Source organism: Grampus griseus (genome assembly GCF_964374135.1).
Source record: "Grampus griseus genome assembly, chromosome: 19".
Classification (NCBI taxonomy): Eukaryota; Metazoa; Chordata; class Mammalia; order Artiodactyla; family Delphinidae; genus Grampus; species Grampus griseus.
The window spans coordinates 25273584-25294671 of NC_139013.1; the positions used below are offsets into that span (position 1 = coordinate 25273584).

Here is a 21088-nt window from a genome sequence, read left to right on the forward strand (position 1 = left end):
CCCCTGTGGATACCAAGGGATGACTATATATATTTTCTTAATCAATGGATACAACTTCTATTGTGTGTGTAGGTGGGGGGGGGGTCTCAAAAAACTGACATTAAAAAGGTCCTCATAATACCCCCATACTTGAGACCCAGCGCTTTCCATCATAGGTTCTTAACTCTGGCTGTGCATGAGAATCATTAGAGGAGCTTTAAAAAAATTCCAGTGGGGTGGGAGGCTTACCCTAGACCCACTATATGAGAATCTCTTATAGGAGGGTGGTCCAGGCAATGGTTTTTCTAGGGTTGAATTTTGATATTTCCAGGACAGACAGGGTTGAGAACCACTGCTCTATAAGATTAGTTCATTAGACTGTTATTTTCCTCTGGAACTCTGGCATATCAAAGCTTTCTTACTCCAAATAATCACATCAATAAAAATGGTTATTATTAAATAAATATATTTATTATTATTTAAAAATAAGAATAGCAACAATTTAAAAGATGTATTTACCACATGCCAGGGCCAGTGGTAGGGAATTGAAGTATTTTATATCTAATCCTCACAAAAGCCATCAAGGAGGTGGTATCCTCACTTAGAGATGAGAATACTGAGGCTCAGAGGTCAAATGATTTGTTCTAGGTCATAAATCTGATAAAATACAGAGATGGAATCTGAATTTAGGTGTGTGTGAATCTGCCTTTGTTCTTCCCAGCAGGACGCCTAAGCAGTGAGATTAAAAAGTACCGAGAATAAGCAAAAAAGTCCAGTCTGGAACTTATACATCCAAATGCATATTATCCATGAAAGCTACTGTGAATAACACCATGAAGCATCTCTGGAGGGCCTCTTCAGAGCAAATTATCTATACCTCCTAAAATCAGTCACTTTAATACAGAGTCCCACATGGTTTGACCAAAAATGCTATTATTAAACTTGGTCAACTATATTCTTTACCAGCATTTGAGCCTCAAGGATGAAGAATCACTGAGGCTATTCCAAAAAAATGTGGCTCTGGATTCTAATTCCCAAAATGTCCTGAGCAATGTGAACATCCTTAGACTAAGAGAGACCCTGATAAGTAGATTTCTTTTAAGGAGACGTCATTACCCTACATTCCGGTCTTACGTTGTAAGAAACAAAATTAAAAGGTAGCCAAAATGCTTTATAGTCATACATTCTAATTGAGTTGGAATGCTTAATACTTACCTGTTCACTCCTTTGGGACAAGTAATGAATGATTTACTCAAGTGTAAAGACTTGAGATGTAAGTATCTCAATTGTTCTGTAACACCAAAGAGGAAGAGAGACCACTAATTTCTGATTTTCACTGCAAAGCTGAATTGGTGTTGAATACAGATAGCAGTAGAGGCTTTACCTTAAAAAATTATTTATGATATGTTCTGGGGTTGACATACAAGGCCAACATGGTAAGAAGAAAACTCACTGTGAGAATGCATGCCCTATACCCATGAATCCTCTGCCAATAATGTAAATGTCTTTGAGCTGAGAATTCAAACTCTGAGTAAAGAGAGGTATCAAAACAAATATTTTAATGAAGATCATGTTATTCTTTTCTAAGAACTTATCATTAGTGTTATCAAGATATTGTAATTTTTAGAACAAATTTCTGCATTTAAGAGAGGGTCACAAATCTTATTTATGGCATTTTGTCTCTTCTCCCAGACTTGGTAATTGTTGAATATTGACAGCAGTGATAAGCACTGCACAAACATACAGAAGGTGTGTTTATGTATTAGCAAATGGAAATATCTATATTGTTTAATCCTGGTTTAAAGCTTTAACATCAGAAGTTACTTTAGATTAAGGAGAAATTTTCCATTAAGAGTATTAAGTAACACTCTTCAAGCTGCCATTTAAAACAAACCAAATGAGAACATCTAGAAGTCAGCCTCTTGGAGTACTTCTATTGCCAGGCAAAATATTTATCATCCACTTTAAAATCAAGTACATTTGGATACAGGCCATAAAATATGGCTTTAACAAATAATAATAATAAAAATAAAAAATAATAAAAAATTTATAATAAAAAATAATAAATAAAAAAATAATAAAAAGACGTGGTTTCCCACGTCTTTCCCATTTCCCATTTCAATTTCCATGTTATAAAAATGTTGGAAAAAACATTCACCTCTGCAGTTGTCTCATCAGTTGATTCAAAGCTTCTTGAAGGGGTGTCTGTTCTACTTCTAAAGTAAAGAAGAAAGGAACAGAGTGTTTTAAAAAGGAAGATTCTAGAGAGTATTGTTTAGCTTATTTTCTTTCTATATATGACTTATCTCATACCCATCATTAAACATCTCAGAGAAATTCCATTTATCTTTCAAATATGGTAAAGTATGAGAATATCAAGTTTAAAACTGAAGCTAATTTAAAGCTCTTAAGCAGTGATATAAATAAGAAAACTTAAAAGAAAATTTAATTTAACAGCTTTTAAACTTTAACTTAAAAGCTAAAAACCCAGTCACTTTCCCTGGCTACCATCTTTAAAATAATTTCAGCCTCCTCATTCAGAACAGTTAATTCAGAGTTATTCCAACCTTCTTGTTTGGCTAAAGAGCTTGCAAGAGGCTTCTCAGGAGGCAAGTCTAATCCTACAGGGGCCTGACACTGGAGGTCTTTTTCTGCCTCATTGTCCACGCAGTCCCGATCTCGCTTCTTTTTATCTTCCTAAATGGAACAAAGGGAGATAATTTAGAAATACTCCAGAATCAATACCTCTAAAACAAATCATTTTAATTTCAGTGGAAAAAAAGAAGACACCACTGAAAAGATTATTAATAATGAAATCTTAATGTATTTTACTGCCATCTGCTGGAAAATGAGAGAATAATATGTTCATAAAGGGGGAAAAAAAGTGCTTCTATATGGTAGAAACAACCAATTAGAAAAATAATACTATTCACAAAAGCAAGATAATATACCCAGGAGTAAATCTAATAAAAGATGAGCAATACCTTTTAGGAAAAATCATGAAACATTACTGAAAGGCCACTGTGGAAGATCTGAATAAAGGAGATATACCATGTTCATGAACTGAAAGATAGTCAATTTGCTCCAAAGTAATCTATAAATAAAATGTAATGCCTGGGGCTTCCCTGGTGGTGCAGTGGTTGAGAATCTGCCTGCCAATGCAGGGGACACGGGTTCGAGCCCTGGTATGGGAAGATCCCACCGCGGAGCGGCTAGGCCCGTGAGCCACAACTACTGAGTCTGCGCGTCTGGAGCTTGTGCTGCACAACAAGAGAGGCCACGACAGTAAGAGGCCTGTGCACCACGATGAAGAGTGACCCCCGCTCACCGCAACTAGAGAAAGACCCAACAAATAAATAAATAAATAAATAAAATTAAAAAAAAAATGTAATGCCTATCAAAATTGTAAGACAGGATTTTTCATGAAATTTGATAAGCCAATTGTATAATCTATCTTGAAGAGTGAGTCATCAAGAATAGAACAGTTCTGAAAAAGGTCACAATAAAATGTCTTATCAGATATTAAGTATTTGTATAAAATGATAATTAAGACAACGTGGGTCTGACACAGGGACAAACGGACCTATAGAACGTATCATAGAGCCCAGAAACAGACCCATGCACATAGAAAAGTCTTTGATGTATCACAGATTGGCATTATAAATCAATGACAAAAGGGTAGTGCTGGGACAACTGGTTATCTACATTTAAAAAGAATATGAAATTAGATCTCCACCTCATACCACGTGTAAAAGTAAATTTCAGATAAATTAAAGACTTAATTTTAAAACTTGAGATAAAGTAAAAGAATCTTTATGACTCAAGAGGAGGGATTTTCTTATCTATAAAGCTAAAAGACTAGCCTATTGACTGAGAAACACAAATAACTCAAAGTATTAGCAAAGATTACATAAAGAGCACCTACAGATTCATGTAAAAAGGTAAATAACCCAATAGAAAATGGGTAACGGGTATCATAAGTAATTCCCAGAAAAAAAACTGGAAATGTTAAGAAACATGAAAACTAGCTTCAGGCTTCCTGGAACTCTGGGAATTATGAATTTAAAAACTGGAAGGCATTTCACATCTCTATGATTGGTAAAAATTAAAATGTCTAAAAATGTCAAGTTTTGATGAAAATGTGGAGAAATGGGGCTCTCATACCTTGCAGATGGGTGAGTAAATAGGTACAACCATTAGGAGAACAATAAACAATATCTAATGAAGCTGAAGCTACCTTTATCCTACTTCTCAGCTATTCTACTCCTGGGCATATACCCTAGAGAAACTTCCTTTCACAAGTGTACATGTAGACATGTGCAAGTTTATTACAGGACTCTGTGAAATAGTAAAAAATTAGGAACAACCTACTAAAAGGAATATGGATTAATAAATTACGGCATATTTACATAGCAAGTAAAATTAATAGTCTAAAGTTACACTGTATCAGCATGTATTATATTCAGAAACAATTTCTGGAGGAAAAAGTTGAGAATTATTACAAGATTAGTTATGCAAGTTTTGAAAATATATTAGTGTATTTTACAAACGTATGCAGAAGGAGTAAAATTCTAAGAACAAGTTTTCATGTGATGCACACCAAATTCATGGTCCTCTGTAGGGAATGAGGAAGAGGAATGGATTCTGGCAGGGTATACAGAAAGTTTCATCTGTGTCTGTACTCTAATTTCTTAAAAAAAAAAAACCCAAAAATACGAGCAAAAGGCAAAATGTTACGATTTGTTAAAGCTGAATGGTTGGTATCCAGGTGGTAGTTTTTGTTTTTTTAATTCTCTGTTCTTTGAATTTTAAAAATTAAATTTTATAGTAAAATTGTCCCAAAATGTCTATTTTATGCTCAAGATTCTCAATAGGATCTTAATTTTCTTGGCCCATGTCCAAATTTCTTGTTCTAGTATCTAGAGCAGTGGTTCTCAAAGTGTGGTTCCCAGACCAGCAACATCAGCATCATCTGGGGAATTGCTAGAAATGCAAACTCTGAGGTCTCATTATGGTTCTCAAGCTTCAGTGTGCATCAGAATCACCTGAAGGTCTTGTTAAAACACCAATGACGGGCATCCCTGGTGGCGCAGTGGTTGAGAGTCCACCTGCCGATGCAGGGGACACGGGTTCATGCCCGGGTCCGGGAAGATCCCACATGCCGTGGAGCGGCTGGGCCCGTGAGCCATGGCCACTGAGCCTGCGCGTCTGGAGCCTGTGCTCCGCAACGGGAGAGGCCACAACAGTGAGAGGTCCTTGTACCACAAAAAAACAAACAAACAAAACACCAATGACTAGGCCCTGTCCCCAGAATTACTGATCCAGTAGGTCTAGAGTAGAGCCTCTGAATCTGCATTACTAACAAGTTTCTAGGCTATGTGGGTGTTGCCGATGCAGTGATCACACTTTGAGTATCACTGATACAGAACTTCACATTCGATTCTCAGAGCCCAAAGCATCTAATACAGAATATATGACTGACTGAAGCTCCAGAGAACAATGTTATAAACTGTACTCATTGTGCACTTGATGTCAGTTTCCATTAAGTTGACTGCTATCTTTTTTATGGCCTCATATTTTGGAGCAGCAATTTTTTTTTTTTTTTTTTTTTTTTTTGCAGTATGCGGGCCTCTCACTGTTGTGGCCTCTCCCATTGCGGAGCACAGGCTCCGGACGCGCAGGCTCAGCGGCCATGGCTCATGGGCCCAGCTGCTCCGCGGCATGTGGGGTCTTCCCGGACCGGGGCATGAACCCATGTCCCCTGCATCGGCAGGCGGACTCTCAACCACTGCGCCACCAGGGAAGCCCTGAGCAGCAATTTTTGACTCAGGAAAGTTTTGTATCTTTTCCCCAGAAAAACTAGTATGAATCTTTTATAGGTTGGCAGGTTTAGAACAACTGTTCAATGGAAAAAAGACCCTCAGAGACAAGATCTCTTCCTATTAAACATAAATTGTGGATAGAGGACAGCCTGAAAAGGCAGTAAGCACTCTCCTAGGTGGAAAGAACTAAGGCCATAGTACAAGAAGTCTGGAGTAGGGGCTGGCAAACTTTTTTTTTTTGGTGAACAGCCAGGTAGCATAATTTATGCTTTGTGGTCCATAATGTCTGTCGCAACTACTAACCTTTGCTGGTATAGCAAGAAAGCAGCCACAGACAATATGTAAATGAATGGGTGTGGCTATGTTCTAATAAAACTTTATTTACACAATCAGGTGGTGCTTGCTCTAGTTTGCTGACACATGGTCTAGAGGCTCAAGTTCTTGCTCTAGCTTCATCCTTAACACACTCTGACCTTCTCAGGCACTCATTTACTCTCACTAGGCCTCTTTATCACCTGCAAGATACAGATTCAACTGTTGATTCTTATTTTAGAGTTTATGAGATGGTGAAATGACCATGAAACAGAAAAGCTGAAAAAGTACCAAGGGAAGGTATAATGTGTCTCTGTACTACCCCTATCTGGTAACTTTATCTAGTTAGACTGGTCTACAGTGACCACTTTACTATTTGGTACGGCAAGAGAATACTGCCTTCTGGGCCAGAGTCCAAAAGAAAAAAAGAATATAAAAAACATATACTTGGAAACTACCCTAAAGTGAAAGGAGATATTGTAACATGTTATTGCCAGACTAGATATTAGGAGATTTAGCTTCTAATTTACCAGAATGTAAACCTGAACAAGTTATTCCACTGTTTTAGTCTGTTTCACCTGTAAAACAAGAGGCTCTGATCTCTATAGTTCTCTCTCCACCTAACATTCTGATTCCTACCTTCCAATTTTTTTTTTATGATTTCAAAATACTATAGAACCCTACTGTTAACGCCACTTGTAATAGATACGTAAAACCGGAAGTTAACACAGTTCTGGTTAAGAGCGGTTTATTTTTCTAATTACATAGAGAAAACTGAACAAAAATACTAAAGCCATTTAACTTCAGGTAGGAGGGTTTATAATTTCAGTTTATAAAATGGGTTCAAATTCTGGCTTTGCCACTTATTAGCTATGAGATCATGGATCAAGTACATAATTTTTGTGGGGGGACTAATTTCCTCATCCCTAAAATAGACACAACAATACCTACCTCAGAAGAGTGTTTTGAGGATTAAAGAAGATAGTGTATCTGAATGTTTAGCACAGTGCCTACCTAGCACATGGTGAATACTCATTCATTCATGCATTCAATAAATAAATGAGGTTCTACTGTGTGGATATTTACTGGTGGATAAACAAACACAGTCCTGCCCTTAGGAAGCCAACAGTGTAAAAAGCCACAGACATCAAACAACTTAGTAAAAGAAACCCAAACAGATTTCAAGGAGAGGATAACTGTTGGGTGAATCTAATTTAGACTGGAGAAGTAAGGGAAGGCTTCTATGAAGAAGTAACATCTGAGTTGAGATCTGAAGGAGAGAAAATTTAGCCAGGTTGAGGGTGGGAACAGAATTCTAGGGAGAGTAAATATCCTGTGTGTATGAAGGTCTGAGGCAGGAGAGAAAAACAGTGGCTATTTCCATAACTACAAACACATTGCATTTATGTCAGACTAGATTCTAATTTATCCATGACTCAACGGCAAGTTATTTTATTAATTCATAACACCTCTGAAGTAAATCTTTGCTCATATTATTAATATTATAACACTCATTGCATGTCATAGACACATTTGCCTCTTTCTGGAGTTCCTGGTGGGCAGAGGCCCAAGTCTTATTCAGCTCTGTACCCCCAAGCTCAATAATACCTAATACATAATATTTGTAGAATTAATTAATCACAAGAGACAGCGTGAAACGGTAACGTGAAAGCATGAGAAGTAACAGCTGAAGTTCTAGGTACTATCCTTCACATTGGTCACTTTTGTAGGAGAGATATATATACATAGGTATCTATGTCTATATTCAAATAATGCTTCCAGTGTACAAAACAATTTCAGAACTTTGTTTTAACAGCTGATTTTAGAATTCAAATGAAAATATCAGTTTTATTACTTTGAAGCTACACCTCATCTTTGGCCCTCCGTTGCATCTGCCACATAATTTAGCTCTTACCTCTATGATGCTTTCCCCTACTTCCCCAAGGCATAATGAGAAACACTTTCCTCTGGACTCCCAGAACACTTTATTCATACCTCTATTAGAACTTGCCAGGCCATGAAGTTTATTTATCCTTTTGTGTCTGATTTCCCAGCCCAACTTTGAGCTCCTGCAGAGTAGGAACTATATTTTATTTATCATTTGAGTCCAGTGCATCATAGGTTTCTGGTAGATATTTGCTGAATAAACAAACCAATAAATAATCCTTCTATCAGAGGACCAACACTACTCTTATGCCCTTAGTCAGAGTCCTTTCTTCTCTGGGAAGATCTTCTGTGATTAAGAGGACCACCTCAGAGGGCTTCCCTGGTAGCACAGTGGTTGAGAATCCGCCTGTCAAGGCAGAGGACACGGGTTCGAGCCCTGGTCCAGGAAGATCCCACATGCCGTGGAGCAACTAAGCCTGTGCGCCACAGCTACTGAGCCTGCGCTCTAGAGCCCGCAAGCCACAACTACTGAAGCCCGTGAGCCTAGAGCTGTGCCAGCAACAAGAGAAGCCACCGCAGTGAGAAGCCTGCGCACCACAATGAAGAGTAGCCCCTGCTTGCTGCAACTAGAGAAAGTCCGCGCGCAGCAATGAAGACGCAATGCAGCCAAATAAATAAATAAATAAATGTATTAAAAAAAAAAAAAGAAAGAGGACCACCTCAGGAGGGAACAGCAAAATGGGAAAAAGCGGAGAGGATTTTCTGCCAGCCCAAATAAGCCATAGCAGACCTGAGACCTTGGGTATGGCAGATTCATACAAAAGAAGTCAATGAATTGTGTTTTGAGAGAATTCCCACTTTGCTCAACAATTACAGTCATTCATTTCTCCTCTCTAGTTGTAAGCTACTTTACAGTTAACTCAGCAACAAAATGAGATACTAATAGTACCTACCCCATAAAGCTATTAAGTATTAAAATAGTAAATATAAAGAAGTCAGAACAATGCCTAGCATATAGTAAACACTCAAATGTTAGTTTTTATGAGTATGTATGCCCCTTGGGACCTAGTATAGTGTTTAATAAAAATGGGAATTTATTGTATATGAATAAGTTTTAAATTTTCATTAGAAGTCTTACTTACATTGGGACTTCCCTGGTGTCCAGTGGTTAAGACACCACGCTTCCACTGTAGGGGACGTGGGTTCGATCCCTGGTCGGGGAACTAAGATCCCACATTCCACATGCCGCCTGGCGCGGCCGAAAAAAGTAAATAAATAAAAAATTTTTAAGTTTTACTTAATTTGAAAAGATATATGCACTCCTATGTTCAGTGCAGCATTATTTATAATAGCCAGGATATGGAAACAATCTGAGTGCCTATCAATGGACGAATGGAAAAAAGGATGCATATATACACACACACGTGTGTGTATATATACATATGTATACATACATGATGAAATATTACCCAGCCATAAAAAAAGACGAAATTTTGCCATTTGCAACAACATGGACGGACCTTGAGGATATTATGCTAAGTGAACAAGTCAGACGGAGAAAGACAAATATTGTTATGATTCCACCCATATGTGGAATATAAAAAACAAACAAGAAAACAAAATAAATGAACAAATCAAACAAAAAAACCCTGAACACATAGATACAAAGCACAGAGTAGTGGTTACCAGAGGGGAACGGGAGGAGGGTGAAATGGGTAAAAAGAATCAACTGTATGGTGATGGATGGAAACTAAATTTTTGGTGGTGGGCATGTTGTACTGTATACAAAAGTAGAAATATAATGCTGTACACGTGGAACTGATATAATGTTATAAACTAATGTTACATCAATAAAAAATAAATTAAAACAAAATTTTACTTAACTAGCATTGTGAATAATATCCTATATATTTAATGCTCATGATTTTAAAAAATTTAAAGAAAAACACCTGTCATTTTATTCTGATAACATCCCTAGCAACGGGACTAGCCTAACTTCTTTGAGCATCTAAACCTGAAGCTGACTCGCAAAGTTGTTAAGACAGAATTCGGGTTAGGATTATGCTTTTCTGAAGAACAAGTCTGAGTTTCAATGAAAGAATTTAGACCTCTCATCTGAACTACTTCAATAAAAAGCCTTCTAAGTAGGTCTCCTTACACCCAGTCTCTACTCTCTTCAATATCTGCTAGATACTGTTAACAGATTACCGTTACTAAGGCTCAACATTTTATCATTCTTCCACTCAGAAAGTTTTTGACTCTCTACTGCTTACACATTCAAGTTCAAACTCCCTACTCTGCCATCTCAACTGCCTCTCAGATCTTATCCCATACTCCTCTTCACGTATTCTGTGCTTCAAAAACAGAACTACTTTATGTCCCTTGTACACACCCTCACATCTACCCACTTTCATGCTATTGTTCTTAGTTCTCCACATGGTGTGCAAGCTTCCTTACTTCTGCAGTAATGTACCATTCTGTTCAGGTATCAGCTTCTCAAGTCAGCATATAAATGAAAAGTGGGTTGTCAGGTTACCTCTGAAAATATCTGAAGTAGCCCATAAAGTATAATACTCATGGCTTTATACATATGATCCTTTATGTTTAATAGTATGATATGAAAAGAATATTTCTACTATACTACAGTAATAGCTCAGAATACATAGTTGACCCCATGTTGACTGTAGTGCTAACATCACTGTACCCTGATTTCTAAAGACTAGAGTTATGCCAGCAGGCAAATTCTTTGCCAACTGCTTGGCATTCAAATGTTTAAAAGAAAAAAAAGCCAACACACTTCGGTGTTGTGCAGATTATGGTCTGATTAAAACTAAAGCATGGGGACTTCCCTGGCAGTCCAGTGGTTAAGACATCACCTTCCAATGCAGGGCGTACGGGTTCGATCCCTGGTTAGGGAGCTAAGATCCCACATGCCTCGTGGCCAAAAAAACAAAACATAAAACAGAAGCAATATTGTAAAAAATTCAATAAAGACGTTAAAAAATGGTCCACATCAAAAAAATCTTAAAAAAACAAAAAACAACCCCCCCCCCCCCCAAAAAAAAACAAAAAACTAAAGCATGGTGTGCTTTTAATGCTATGGCTGGTATTAAGTACCACTGCTCTACAGGGAGAAACAATACTGATACTACCTGTTGGGGCATTTTAAACTAGTATAATCAGAGCCTTCCTACTCAAAAGAAGAATATTACTTAACTTTATATGACATCTTTGAGAAATTACAGGGTTTTGTGTTGTAAACATCTGTGCTTTCCCAAAACTTTACCTTCTCCTTATTTTCCTAAGTAAAAGATTCCTGATTTTTATTAGGATTTAATGCCCCCAACCCTTTCCCTAAACTAAAAGACATTTCCCAGCCTCCCTAGCAGCAAGGGTGGCTAAGTGATTAAGTTCTGGCTAATGAAATATAAGCAGAAGTTATGAATGCCTTTTAGAAAAACACTTTAAAAGGGAAAGGGCATGTTTTATCTTTTCCTTGTGCCCTTCCCCCTTCCTGCTACATGAACTAACAGAAGAGTCACCAGTCCCTCAGAACCACACATACTCTAGCCCCTTTCAGGCCCACAGGTGTCACATGGCTGACTTTCCCCAAGAAAAGACCAGAAGCAACTGCTGTTCCTAAAACTCTCTGGAGATCCAGAGTACAGCTCAGAGAAAGGTGTCCTTCTGAAGTCTCCCTAGCAAAGGAACCCCTCTTCCCCCTCCCCAGTCCAGCCTGGAGAAAAGGGATAACCCAAACAGGCTCTACAGAACCAGTGACACTCCAGAAGTATCCCACAGTCCCTAGCCCTGAGTCCTGGGGAAGTGGGACCTTGGGCAAATTCACTTCAATTCTGAGTTTCCACTTTACCTTCTGTACAATGGAAATCATCCACCTCCCTGCCCTACTTTGGGTGTTATTTCCAAATGAAACTGTGGATAAGAAAGCATGTTAATTTGCAATGAAATAAAAATATATAGGTGGCTAATGATACTTAGAGCCACCATCAAGAAAGGGCAGAGGGGGAGACTTCCAGGAACCTATCCTGAAGATATCCTTATAAAAGTATACAAAGCGATGTGAACAATGAGGTTCAATGCAGCATTATTTGTAACATTCAAAAGTTATATAAAATAAAATATGGTACAGTAATATAACCAAATACAATGTAGTTAATAAAAAGATGAGATAATTGATAAAACAAGAAATGAGGAGTATGAGTATATCAGCTGGCATAATGGTAGAAACTGCCAGAACTAAACCCAGAAGTGGTTAAAAGGGGTTCAACTTCCAGTTAAACGAGATGATGGTGGGAAAAAAGAGTACAGAAGAGATGACAGTGGGTGAAAGATATCAACACACTTGGGAGATGAAAGGCAAGTGGAGGAGTCTGCAGATCAGAGAAAGCAAGATACCTCCTGCATGCAAGGAGGGAGACACCGCTGAGAAAAGTTCTAACCTCAGAAACCTGGAAAAGCACAAAACTTTGGCGGCTCCCAATCAAAATGATCAGGTCTCCGTTTAGTGGTGCCCACAGTGAAGTCCATCAGCTGACAAACTTTGTCTAGGCACAAAGCATATAATCAGCCTTTCTGTGCTTCACATTTAAATACAAACAGATTACAAACACTCAACAGATAACTAGATGATGCTTTTGACACAAAAGGAAGAGACCAAATAAAATGAAGAACTTGAGGGGAAACAGAGACAGTGCCAGGAGCAAAAAAAAACTTAGAAGAAAAATATCAAAAAAACTCATCAATTAATATTTCAGAGAAATAAAAGATCCTGCATGTAAAAACAAGAACAGGATGTTATTAAAACAAGGACAGTTAGAAAACATGAAAAAGTTCTTGGAAATTCAAAATACAAGGTCTGAAATAAAATTCAAGAGCAGAGCCAGAAGACAAAGTTTAGGAACTCTCTTTGAAGGAAGAACACAAAAAACAAAGAGGAAAAAGAGGAGAAAAAAACGTAAGAAAATTAGAGAATCAGTCCAGAAGTCCAACATCTAAATGGCAGGGGTTCTAGAAAGAGAGAAGAGAGAGAACGGAGGGAAGGAAGCTATCACAGAAATACTTCAAGCAAACATCTCAGACCTGAAGGCAAGAATATCCATTGTGCAACAGACTACTGAAGATAAAGGGGAAGATTCTAAGCATTTTGAGAGAGCACATACTGGTCATGTACAAAGGACTAAGAATCAGAAGGCAACAGACTTCTCAACAGCAAATCTAGAAGCCAGAAAACAACACGCAATGCTTTCAAAATTCTTGGAGAAAATAATTTCCAATTTGGAGTTCCATGCTGAGTCAAACCATCAATCTACATGAGGAGAGTATATGGGAGTAAAATAAAGATGTTCAAACATGTAAGAACTTACAAAAATCTACCTCCTATGAATGCTTTCTTAGGAAGTTCGTAGAGTTAAGACTCCACCAGAACAAAGGAGTAAATCAAGAAGAAGACATGGGATCCAGAAAGAATGCAAAGGAGGCCTAGAGAACAACTAGTCCAGATTAGAGCAGGAAGGGACAGAGGGCTGCAAGATGGATGTTTCCAAAAAAGGGGAAGTGTCTGACCATGTGAAAAACAGAAATCAGATGGGTTTTACAAATCTGTTAGAAGTTTGGGAAGAATTAGTACATGATAACTAAACAAATGAAAGCAATTAATTAACTGGTCAAGATCAGATCTGTATTTGTATATTCCATTTGTCTCCAGTGAACAATAATTAGAAATAAACACTGAATACTGAGCTGTACCTACACTGGGAGAATGCAGGAAGGGAAATTGGGGGCGTGGAGCAATATAAGGATGCTAATTTAAATTCTCATCTTTTGCAACATGATGTCAGTAAAAGATGTACACATAAATCTAAACAGCAATATAAACCTACATTTAGAAATGGAGATAAACATCCAAAGAAAAAAAAGTTTGGGAAGTAAAACTCCAGGATGGAGCAGGACACCGCTTTTATGTTAAAAGCTTTGTAGTACTCTTGACATTTTTTTTAATATAATTTTTTTCAATTGGAGTATAACTGCTTTACAATGCTGTGTTAGTTTCTGCTGTACAACGAAGTGACTCAGCTATATGTATACATATATCCCCTCCCTCCCCCCTCCCCCCCATCTAGGTCACCACAGAGCAACGAGCTGAGCTCCCTGTACCGCAGGTTCCCACTAGCTATCTATTTCACACATGGTAGTGTATTTATGTCAAACCTACTCATGAATTACCTTACTCCTAACAGTAAATAATTTTAAAAAAACGAAACAAAACTGGTTACCTCTGAAGAGGAAGATTAAATGAGGTACCTGAGTGAGCAAAACCTTTTCCCTTCCATTTTGTTCACTTCTGTATTACTTGAATTTCTTTTAAAAAAAAATCATAGGCATATATGGCTTTTATAGTTTAGGGAATAAAAAATTAGACAGTTCTATATATTGTCACAATCTAGACAAAGGCAATAAACACTGGGGCAGAAAGGCATATAATTAAGAAATTCCAAAAAGAGAATCTCTAAGATTTAGTGACTTACCCATGTGTTTCATCACACGGACTAGAACATTTCTGTTGTGTATATAAATATTAAAAAATTATAAAACTAAACCTACAGAAATCTAGCTTCAAGATCCAGTAACTGATTAAACAAGTCACTTCGTGACAGGTTAAATTTGGGAAGTGCCGAAGAAGCCTAGGACAATTCCAGGTATGTATGTGATCATCCTTGGAAGGAAAGTTAATTATTATTACTATTTATATAGAGATGGCAGCTACTTTCTTTTTTACGTTCTATTAGCTGCAAATGGTTAAGAAAATGCTTATTTTCATCACTAGTGTCATATCCCTTAAAGGTCTCTGATCAAATTATCTCATCAATAGACTCAAACTTTGTTCTAAAATATGAAAGTTGTTCATTATGTATTTGGAATTATAGTATTTATTTCAGAACAAAACTTGAATCCCAATAGATCCCATTTACTTTTTTTTTTTTTTTTTTTTGCGGTACGCGGGCCTCTCACTGTTGTGGCCTCTCCTGTCTCAGAGCACTGGCTCTGGATGCGCAGGCTCCGCAGCCTGTGGGATCTTCCCGGACCGGGGCACGAACCCGTGTCCCCTGCATCGGCAGGTGGACTCCCAACCACTGCGCCACCAGGGAAGCCCCCCATTTACTTTTGAAATGACTATTTTCCACAAACCTCGAACACTGAGGCTTTCTTGAGCATGACTTTTACCTTTCCTAGATGGTAGGAAGCAGCTCCTGAAAATCAGGACTTAGCTGCTCACTCACCTGATGTGTGAGAGTACAACTAAGAGTATAATTAAAGACAGAGCTGTTGAAACTCAGATGATTCATGTTTCTATTCTGCCCTGCTCCTGCTCAAGACAAGTCCGATTTTACAAGCGTTTCAGCATCTCACTAGACACAAAGAAAATAAAGCAAGGTTGACAGCGGGAGGCGGCAACCCTCAGAAACTGGTACCACCTGCAGAGCTGAAGCAACGCAACGACCTTTACCTTTATTCGTCTCCGTTTTCTCCCCTTTTCCTCCCCTGGAACCTGTTTCTCTCCTTTCTTTCTCTTTTTCCGCTTTCGGTCCTTGTGTTTGTCGTGATCGTTTTTGTCTTCTAAGAGGGTGGAGTCGTGCCCGGAGCTGCCCGTGGAGAGTTCGGTGACTTCGTTCCCTCCCACTTTGAGGACCAGCTTCAAAGGCTTCTCTACATACTCTTAAATGAAAGAAAAGGGCTTCAATTAAAGGAGGCACTCGCGGGGCAGTATCCACAACGAAGAGTGACCGCTGGACGGGAGAGAAGGAGGCGCACAGGCCGAGGCGGCCCGGGGAACGCAGTGGGCGCCCCACGAAGCACCTGTTGAATGACGGGCACTCGCCGAGTGGACGCCCCGAACGTTCCCGGGCCGCCTCACACCCCTCAACAAGAGACCCGCCCGGACCGGGGGTCCCGGGTTCGAATGCCGCCCTAGCCTGGGGTATGCGCGGCTCAGACGGGTCGCGTCCCCTTCGCGGGTCCGGTCCTGCCCGCGGGAGGCGTGGCCCCCGGCCCGCCTCGGACGCTCGAGGGTAGTCTCGAAGGCACGAAAACCCCACCGAGCCGCCGCGGGCTCGCCACCCTCCACCGCGGCCCACTCCTTACCCTCGTAGAGGTGTTTGTCCGACTTGTGCTTCTTGTGCTTCTTGCCCATGTCCGACCGGGCCCCGGTGCCCGCCCCCCGCACCAGGCCCAGGCCGTGCGGCGCCGCTTCCGGTCCGGGCCAGGCGAGCGGAGGGCGGGAGCGGGGCCCACGAGACCCCGCGCCTCGAGGCAGGGGTACGGCGTGCGCCGAACGGCGCGAGGCCTCGCACGAAGAGACCCAGCAGCGGCCGAGCGCGCGAGACCCAGCCGGAGCCCGAGAGCGGCTGCGGGTCGGCGAGCGGCCGGCGGAGGCGGGAGAGAGGGCCTGCCGCGCGCGCAGAGAGCGGCCGGCTGCGCGTGGCGGCCCCTGGCGGCTGGAGGTAGCGCTGCAGCCTGCGGCCCGGGGGCGGAGTCCGGCCCGGGGGCGGGGCCAGGGTGGGATCCACCACTCTGAAACTCTCTTTTCTCCGTCACTCTCCCTTCCTTCATCTTCATCTCTCTCTCTTCCTTGCCTCCCTTGATGCCTTCCCTCCCTCCCTCCCTCCTCCTCGCCCCCTCCTTCCTTTTTCTTTTCATCACCCTTCCTCCTTTCCTGAATCCTCCCTTTTATCCCACTTTCCCTAGCTTCTATCTTCCCTTTAACATTATTTGTTGAACCCTGTACTGGATGCCAGATCCAGCAAATCCAGCACCTTGGTAACTGAAGGATTGTAACTTAAAAAACAACAACAACAGAAAACTTATGTGATGATATGTAAAGGCCTCCAAGACCTTAATTAAAACAACATCAACAAAGTACGGAGCAGAGTGTATTTGGTAAGATGCATGCATGGAAATAAATGTTGCCATCTGGATTAAAAGGCTGTGATGGATACGCAAGCACTGTTAACAGTGGTTATCTCAGGTGAATAGGACTGGAGGTGGAATGGATTGGTTTAGTTTTATGCTTCTCTGTACGGTTTGAAAAGTTTCTCATGTGCATGTTTAATTTTTTTGAAATAAAAAGAAAGAAAATTTAGAAATTAGATTGAAAAAAATGATGAAAATATATCTGGATCCACACCAAGTGGGGGTCCAGACTAACACTATTGCTCTGTAGATGGATGTCCACTCCTCAATCCTGTTTTAAGCCCTTCTTCTCATTCACTTTTATCCTTAGATGCTGAGCCTTACTGGTGAGATGAATTATTCACATTTTTGCTCACTGGCATTTACCTGAATAAAATGTTAAGGTGTGTTTAAGATAGCACATCCAGGGATTATGGCTGCAGGGAAACAAAATGATGTTGATATTTTTCTACATGACAACCTTGTAAGGTAGGAAGGGCAGAAATATTCTTATTCCCATTTTACAGATGAGGAAATGGATACCCAGAGAAATTAAGTAAGTTGCCAGTTCGTGGTAGAGCCAGGCTTCAAATCCAGGTTTTCTGAATCTGAATCATAAGCTTGTGGACCTGATGAAGGAGGTCTTGATTGTCTCTACCTTTAGAGTTACAGTGCCCTGTTTGTTTTCAGATAAACCTATAATCACAGCTTGCTCTCAAGAAAGGAGCTGACATTAATCATTTATACTTGAGTAAGAGTTTGGACCTCGGGATTACTTCTCCCAGGAAGATCTGTAGCTTTAACTTGAACTGCAGTGGTGAAATGGTACACTTGTAATTCAGAGCCCTATGGTTGGATAATGACAGAAATCCAGTTTGAATTATTTCAAGTAAATAAAAAAGATGTATTGGGTCACATGTCCAGGAAGGACAGGAGTAAAGGTCGCCTGAAGAAAGATGGGAACCAGGGATTTGATGCTGTGACGTCTCTCTCTCTTTCTTTGGGTCATCCCTTGGGCTCCATTTTTTTGGGCTCCAGTTTTTTCCCCCTACATGGCTGAAAACACTGTTACCAGCAGCTGTATCCTGACTAATTGGGAAACGGGTCTCTTTCTTTCATATCAGCTTCACCCAGGAAAATATTTCAGGGGAGGGCTCTGACTGGCTTGGCTTGGGTCACATGTTTTATAGGCAAGGGAACGGGAGATTGATCCAGCTTGGATACCAAGTGATCCAGCTTGGATACCAAGTCCACCCCTAAGGCCAAGAGGAGTTAAGAGTCTATGACTGGCAGTCCCCACCAGACCCCAGTGATTAGTCAGTGAAGATGAGGTTCCTTTAGAGGAGGGGAGCTGCTTTTCCACAAAGGCTAAGAGTTTGTGTCTGTTAGCTCCCTGTAACACGCCTCTCTGGCATCTGTGAGGTGGATGTCAGAGTGGAGCAAGAGAGGTGTTGGCGAAGGGAACCTCTGTTGCTCTGAAATCAAGCCACCAAAGCCCCCTAAGTATAGAGCAAAGCTTGGTTTCAGCTTTTCAACTACTGGCTGTAACTGTTTTTGCTTTAAGGAGAACTGCTATGCCAGCTCCCCCTGTGGGTCTGGCCTCACTCCAGGCTGAACCTGTGAGTTTTCCGGCCTTCTCCTCATCACCCAGTATGCTCCCCCAGGGCAGGGTTTGGTCTGGGGAGCACAGGACCTTTGTGTCCGTAGCACCCAGCACAGTGACCACTACTCTGCAAAGGCCCCTCAGAACTAGCTCACTCTGTGTGTGTGTGTGTGTGTGTGTGTGTCTTCCCTCTGAGCGCCCTGTGATGGAGGGAAAGGGTCCAGTTAACTCATTTACATTAGGGAGTTAGTAATTTCCCTCCTTTTCTCAACAGAGATCTTACCTAGGTCCCAAAGTATTCCCAGCAGTGTAAGAACCTGAAGCAGAGAACACTTCACAGAAAAAAGTTCCTGGGAGATAGAAACCTCAACTCATCTACTTTTTTATTCCCAGCCCAAGGATAGTGCCTGGCGCCTAAAAGGCACCAGAAAATTCTAGTTGAAGTGAACATTGTAGAGTCAGGCAGAGTCTAAAATGACCCCTCAAAATTCCTGCCTCCTGGTGTCACTTCCTCCAATTGACCGTGGGCTGGCCTAGAGACTTACTTCTGACCACAGAATATGGCAAAAGTGATGAGATGTCACTTCTGTGATCTGGTTCCAGAAGATTGTGGCTTTCGTCTTGTTAGCCAACTCTGTTGTCTTCTTGGCTTGCACGCTTCGGGGAAGCAAGCTGCCCTTTTGGATAGGCTCACGTGCAAGGAATGGAGGGCATCCTCTAACCAACACCCCCAAGAGCTGAGGCTGTCAGTCCAGCTGTCCTTGAGCCATTGGTCCTGCCAACAACCACCCGAGCTTCAAAGTGAATCCTTCCTCAGTGGAGCATTCAGATGAGACCTCTGCCCTGGCTCACACCTTGATTACAGACTTGGAGAGACCCCAAAGCAGAAGACCCAGGGAAACTATGCTCAGACTCATGACCCACAGGAACTGTAAGATAATAAACGTATGTTTACTTAAACCACCAAGTCTTAGTGTAATTTGTTATATGGTATTTGTATAAAAAGTTTATACAGGGCTTCCCTGATGGCGCAGTGGTTGAGAGCCTGCCTGCCGATGCAGGGGATGCAGGTTCGTGCCCCGGTCCAGGAAGATCCCACATGCCGCGGAGCGGCTGTTCCCGTGAGCCATGGCCACTGAGCCTGCGCGTCTGGAGCCTGTGCTCCGCAACGGGAGAGGCCACAACAGTGAGAGGCTCACGTACCGCAAAAAAAAAAAAAAAAAAAAAAAAAGTTTATACAAATAAGCTTTCTGAGCCTCTTACATATGTCAATAAGAAGGACTGAAATGACAGAAACTGAGCAATTGCCTGTGCAGGGGACTCGGCTGGAGTGTTGCCCACGCTGCCATCCCCTTTTAACCTCTTAGGTGGGTGAGAAGAGCACTCTTATCCCTGTCCCACAGGTGAGGAAACTGAGGTCTGGAGAGGTCAGGTGGTTTATGCAAGGTCGCACAGCTTGCCTGTCTGGGATCTGAATCCTTGTCTGCCCACCTCCGAACCCCACATTCTCACCATTAGTTCACACTGCTCTTCAAAAAGAGGGTCAGATAATCTCCAAAGTCCCTTCCTGCATGTTTGGAGTAGCGTTAGATGAAAACAAATTCCAGAAGAAGATGCATATACTCACATAAACGTGTAGAAATGGATGTTTGTGCCTTGAAAAGGATCAGAAGGTAAGTTGAAGAACGGAAATAGTTTTGCTGTTATGGAACAAGGGGAAGTTGACCAATAAAAGATGACTGCTTGGGTTTCCCTGGTGGTGCAGTGGTTGAGAGTCCGCCTGCCGATGCAGGGGATGCGGGTTCGTGCCCCGGTCCGGGAAGATCCCACATACCGCGGAGCGGCTGGGCCTGTGAGCCATGGCCGCTGAGCCTGCGCGTCTGGAGCCTGTGCCCCGCAACGGGAGAGGCCACAGCAGTGAGAGGCCCGCGCACCGCAAAAAAAAAAAAAAAGATGACTGCTTGACTTGATGGACCAGCTCTCTAATGGCCAAACTTCAGTTGTCTTTTTTTTTTTAGTATTTATTTATTTTTTTGGCTGCGTCGGGTCTTAGTTGTGGTATGTGGGCTCTTTCCTTGTGGCGCGAGGGCTTCTGTCTAGTTGTGGCAAACAGGCTCTGGAGCGCGCGGGCTTAGTTGCCCCGCGGCATGTGGGAATCTTAGTTCCCCGACCAGGGATTGAACCCGAGTCCCCTGCATTGGAAGGGGGATGCTTAACCACTGGACCACCAGGGAAGTCCCCAAACTTCAGGTTTTATGAGACCTGTGTAGGGGTCTGGTTCTGACCTGGGCTGCAAGGGGAGGCTCCTTGCCAGCAGCTGGTCACCCCTCATAAGGAGAGGGAGCTTCTCTCTCGTGCATCCTTATTGGTGGAAAAGGAGGAGCACAGTGGGAGAGGACAAGGTTGGCTCTGTACCTTGCTTAGTCCCACCCAGCACCTTCCTACATCTGTGGGCCTCTGTCAGTTCCCTTGCAGCCTGGTTTGCCGCACCTCCGTCGTGGAGGCTGAATGGATGCTT

The 21088-nt window shown here is 41.5% G+C and overlaps 1 protein-coding gene across 3 annotated transcripts in view; it reads right to left on the reverse strand.

Annotated features, from left to right (window-relative positions):
• BRD7 (bromodomain containing 7) overlaps positions 1–16411 on the reverse strand; it is a 38479-nt gene extending 22068 nt beyond the window's left edge. For all 3 annotated transcript variants that reach the window (XM_082676639.1, XM_082676638.1, XM_082676637.1), the window contains exons 1-4: positions 16161–16411; positions 15526–15734; positions 2547–2676; positions 2138–2195 (exon numbers count right to left, since the gene is read on the reverse strand). In XM_082676639.1, coding sequence (XP_082532765.1) covers positions 2138–2195; positions 2547–2676; positions 15526–15734; positions 16161–16209 — 446 coding nt within the window. In that variant the 5' untranslated portion in view covers positions 16210–16411. The remainder of the gene's footprint in view (positions 1–2137; positions 2196–2546; positions 2677–15525; positions 15735–16160) is intronic.
• Between the last annotated feature and the right edge of the window lie 4677 nt (positions 16412–21088).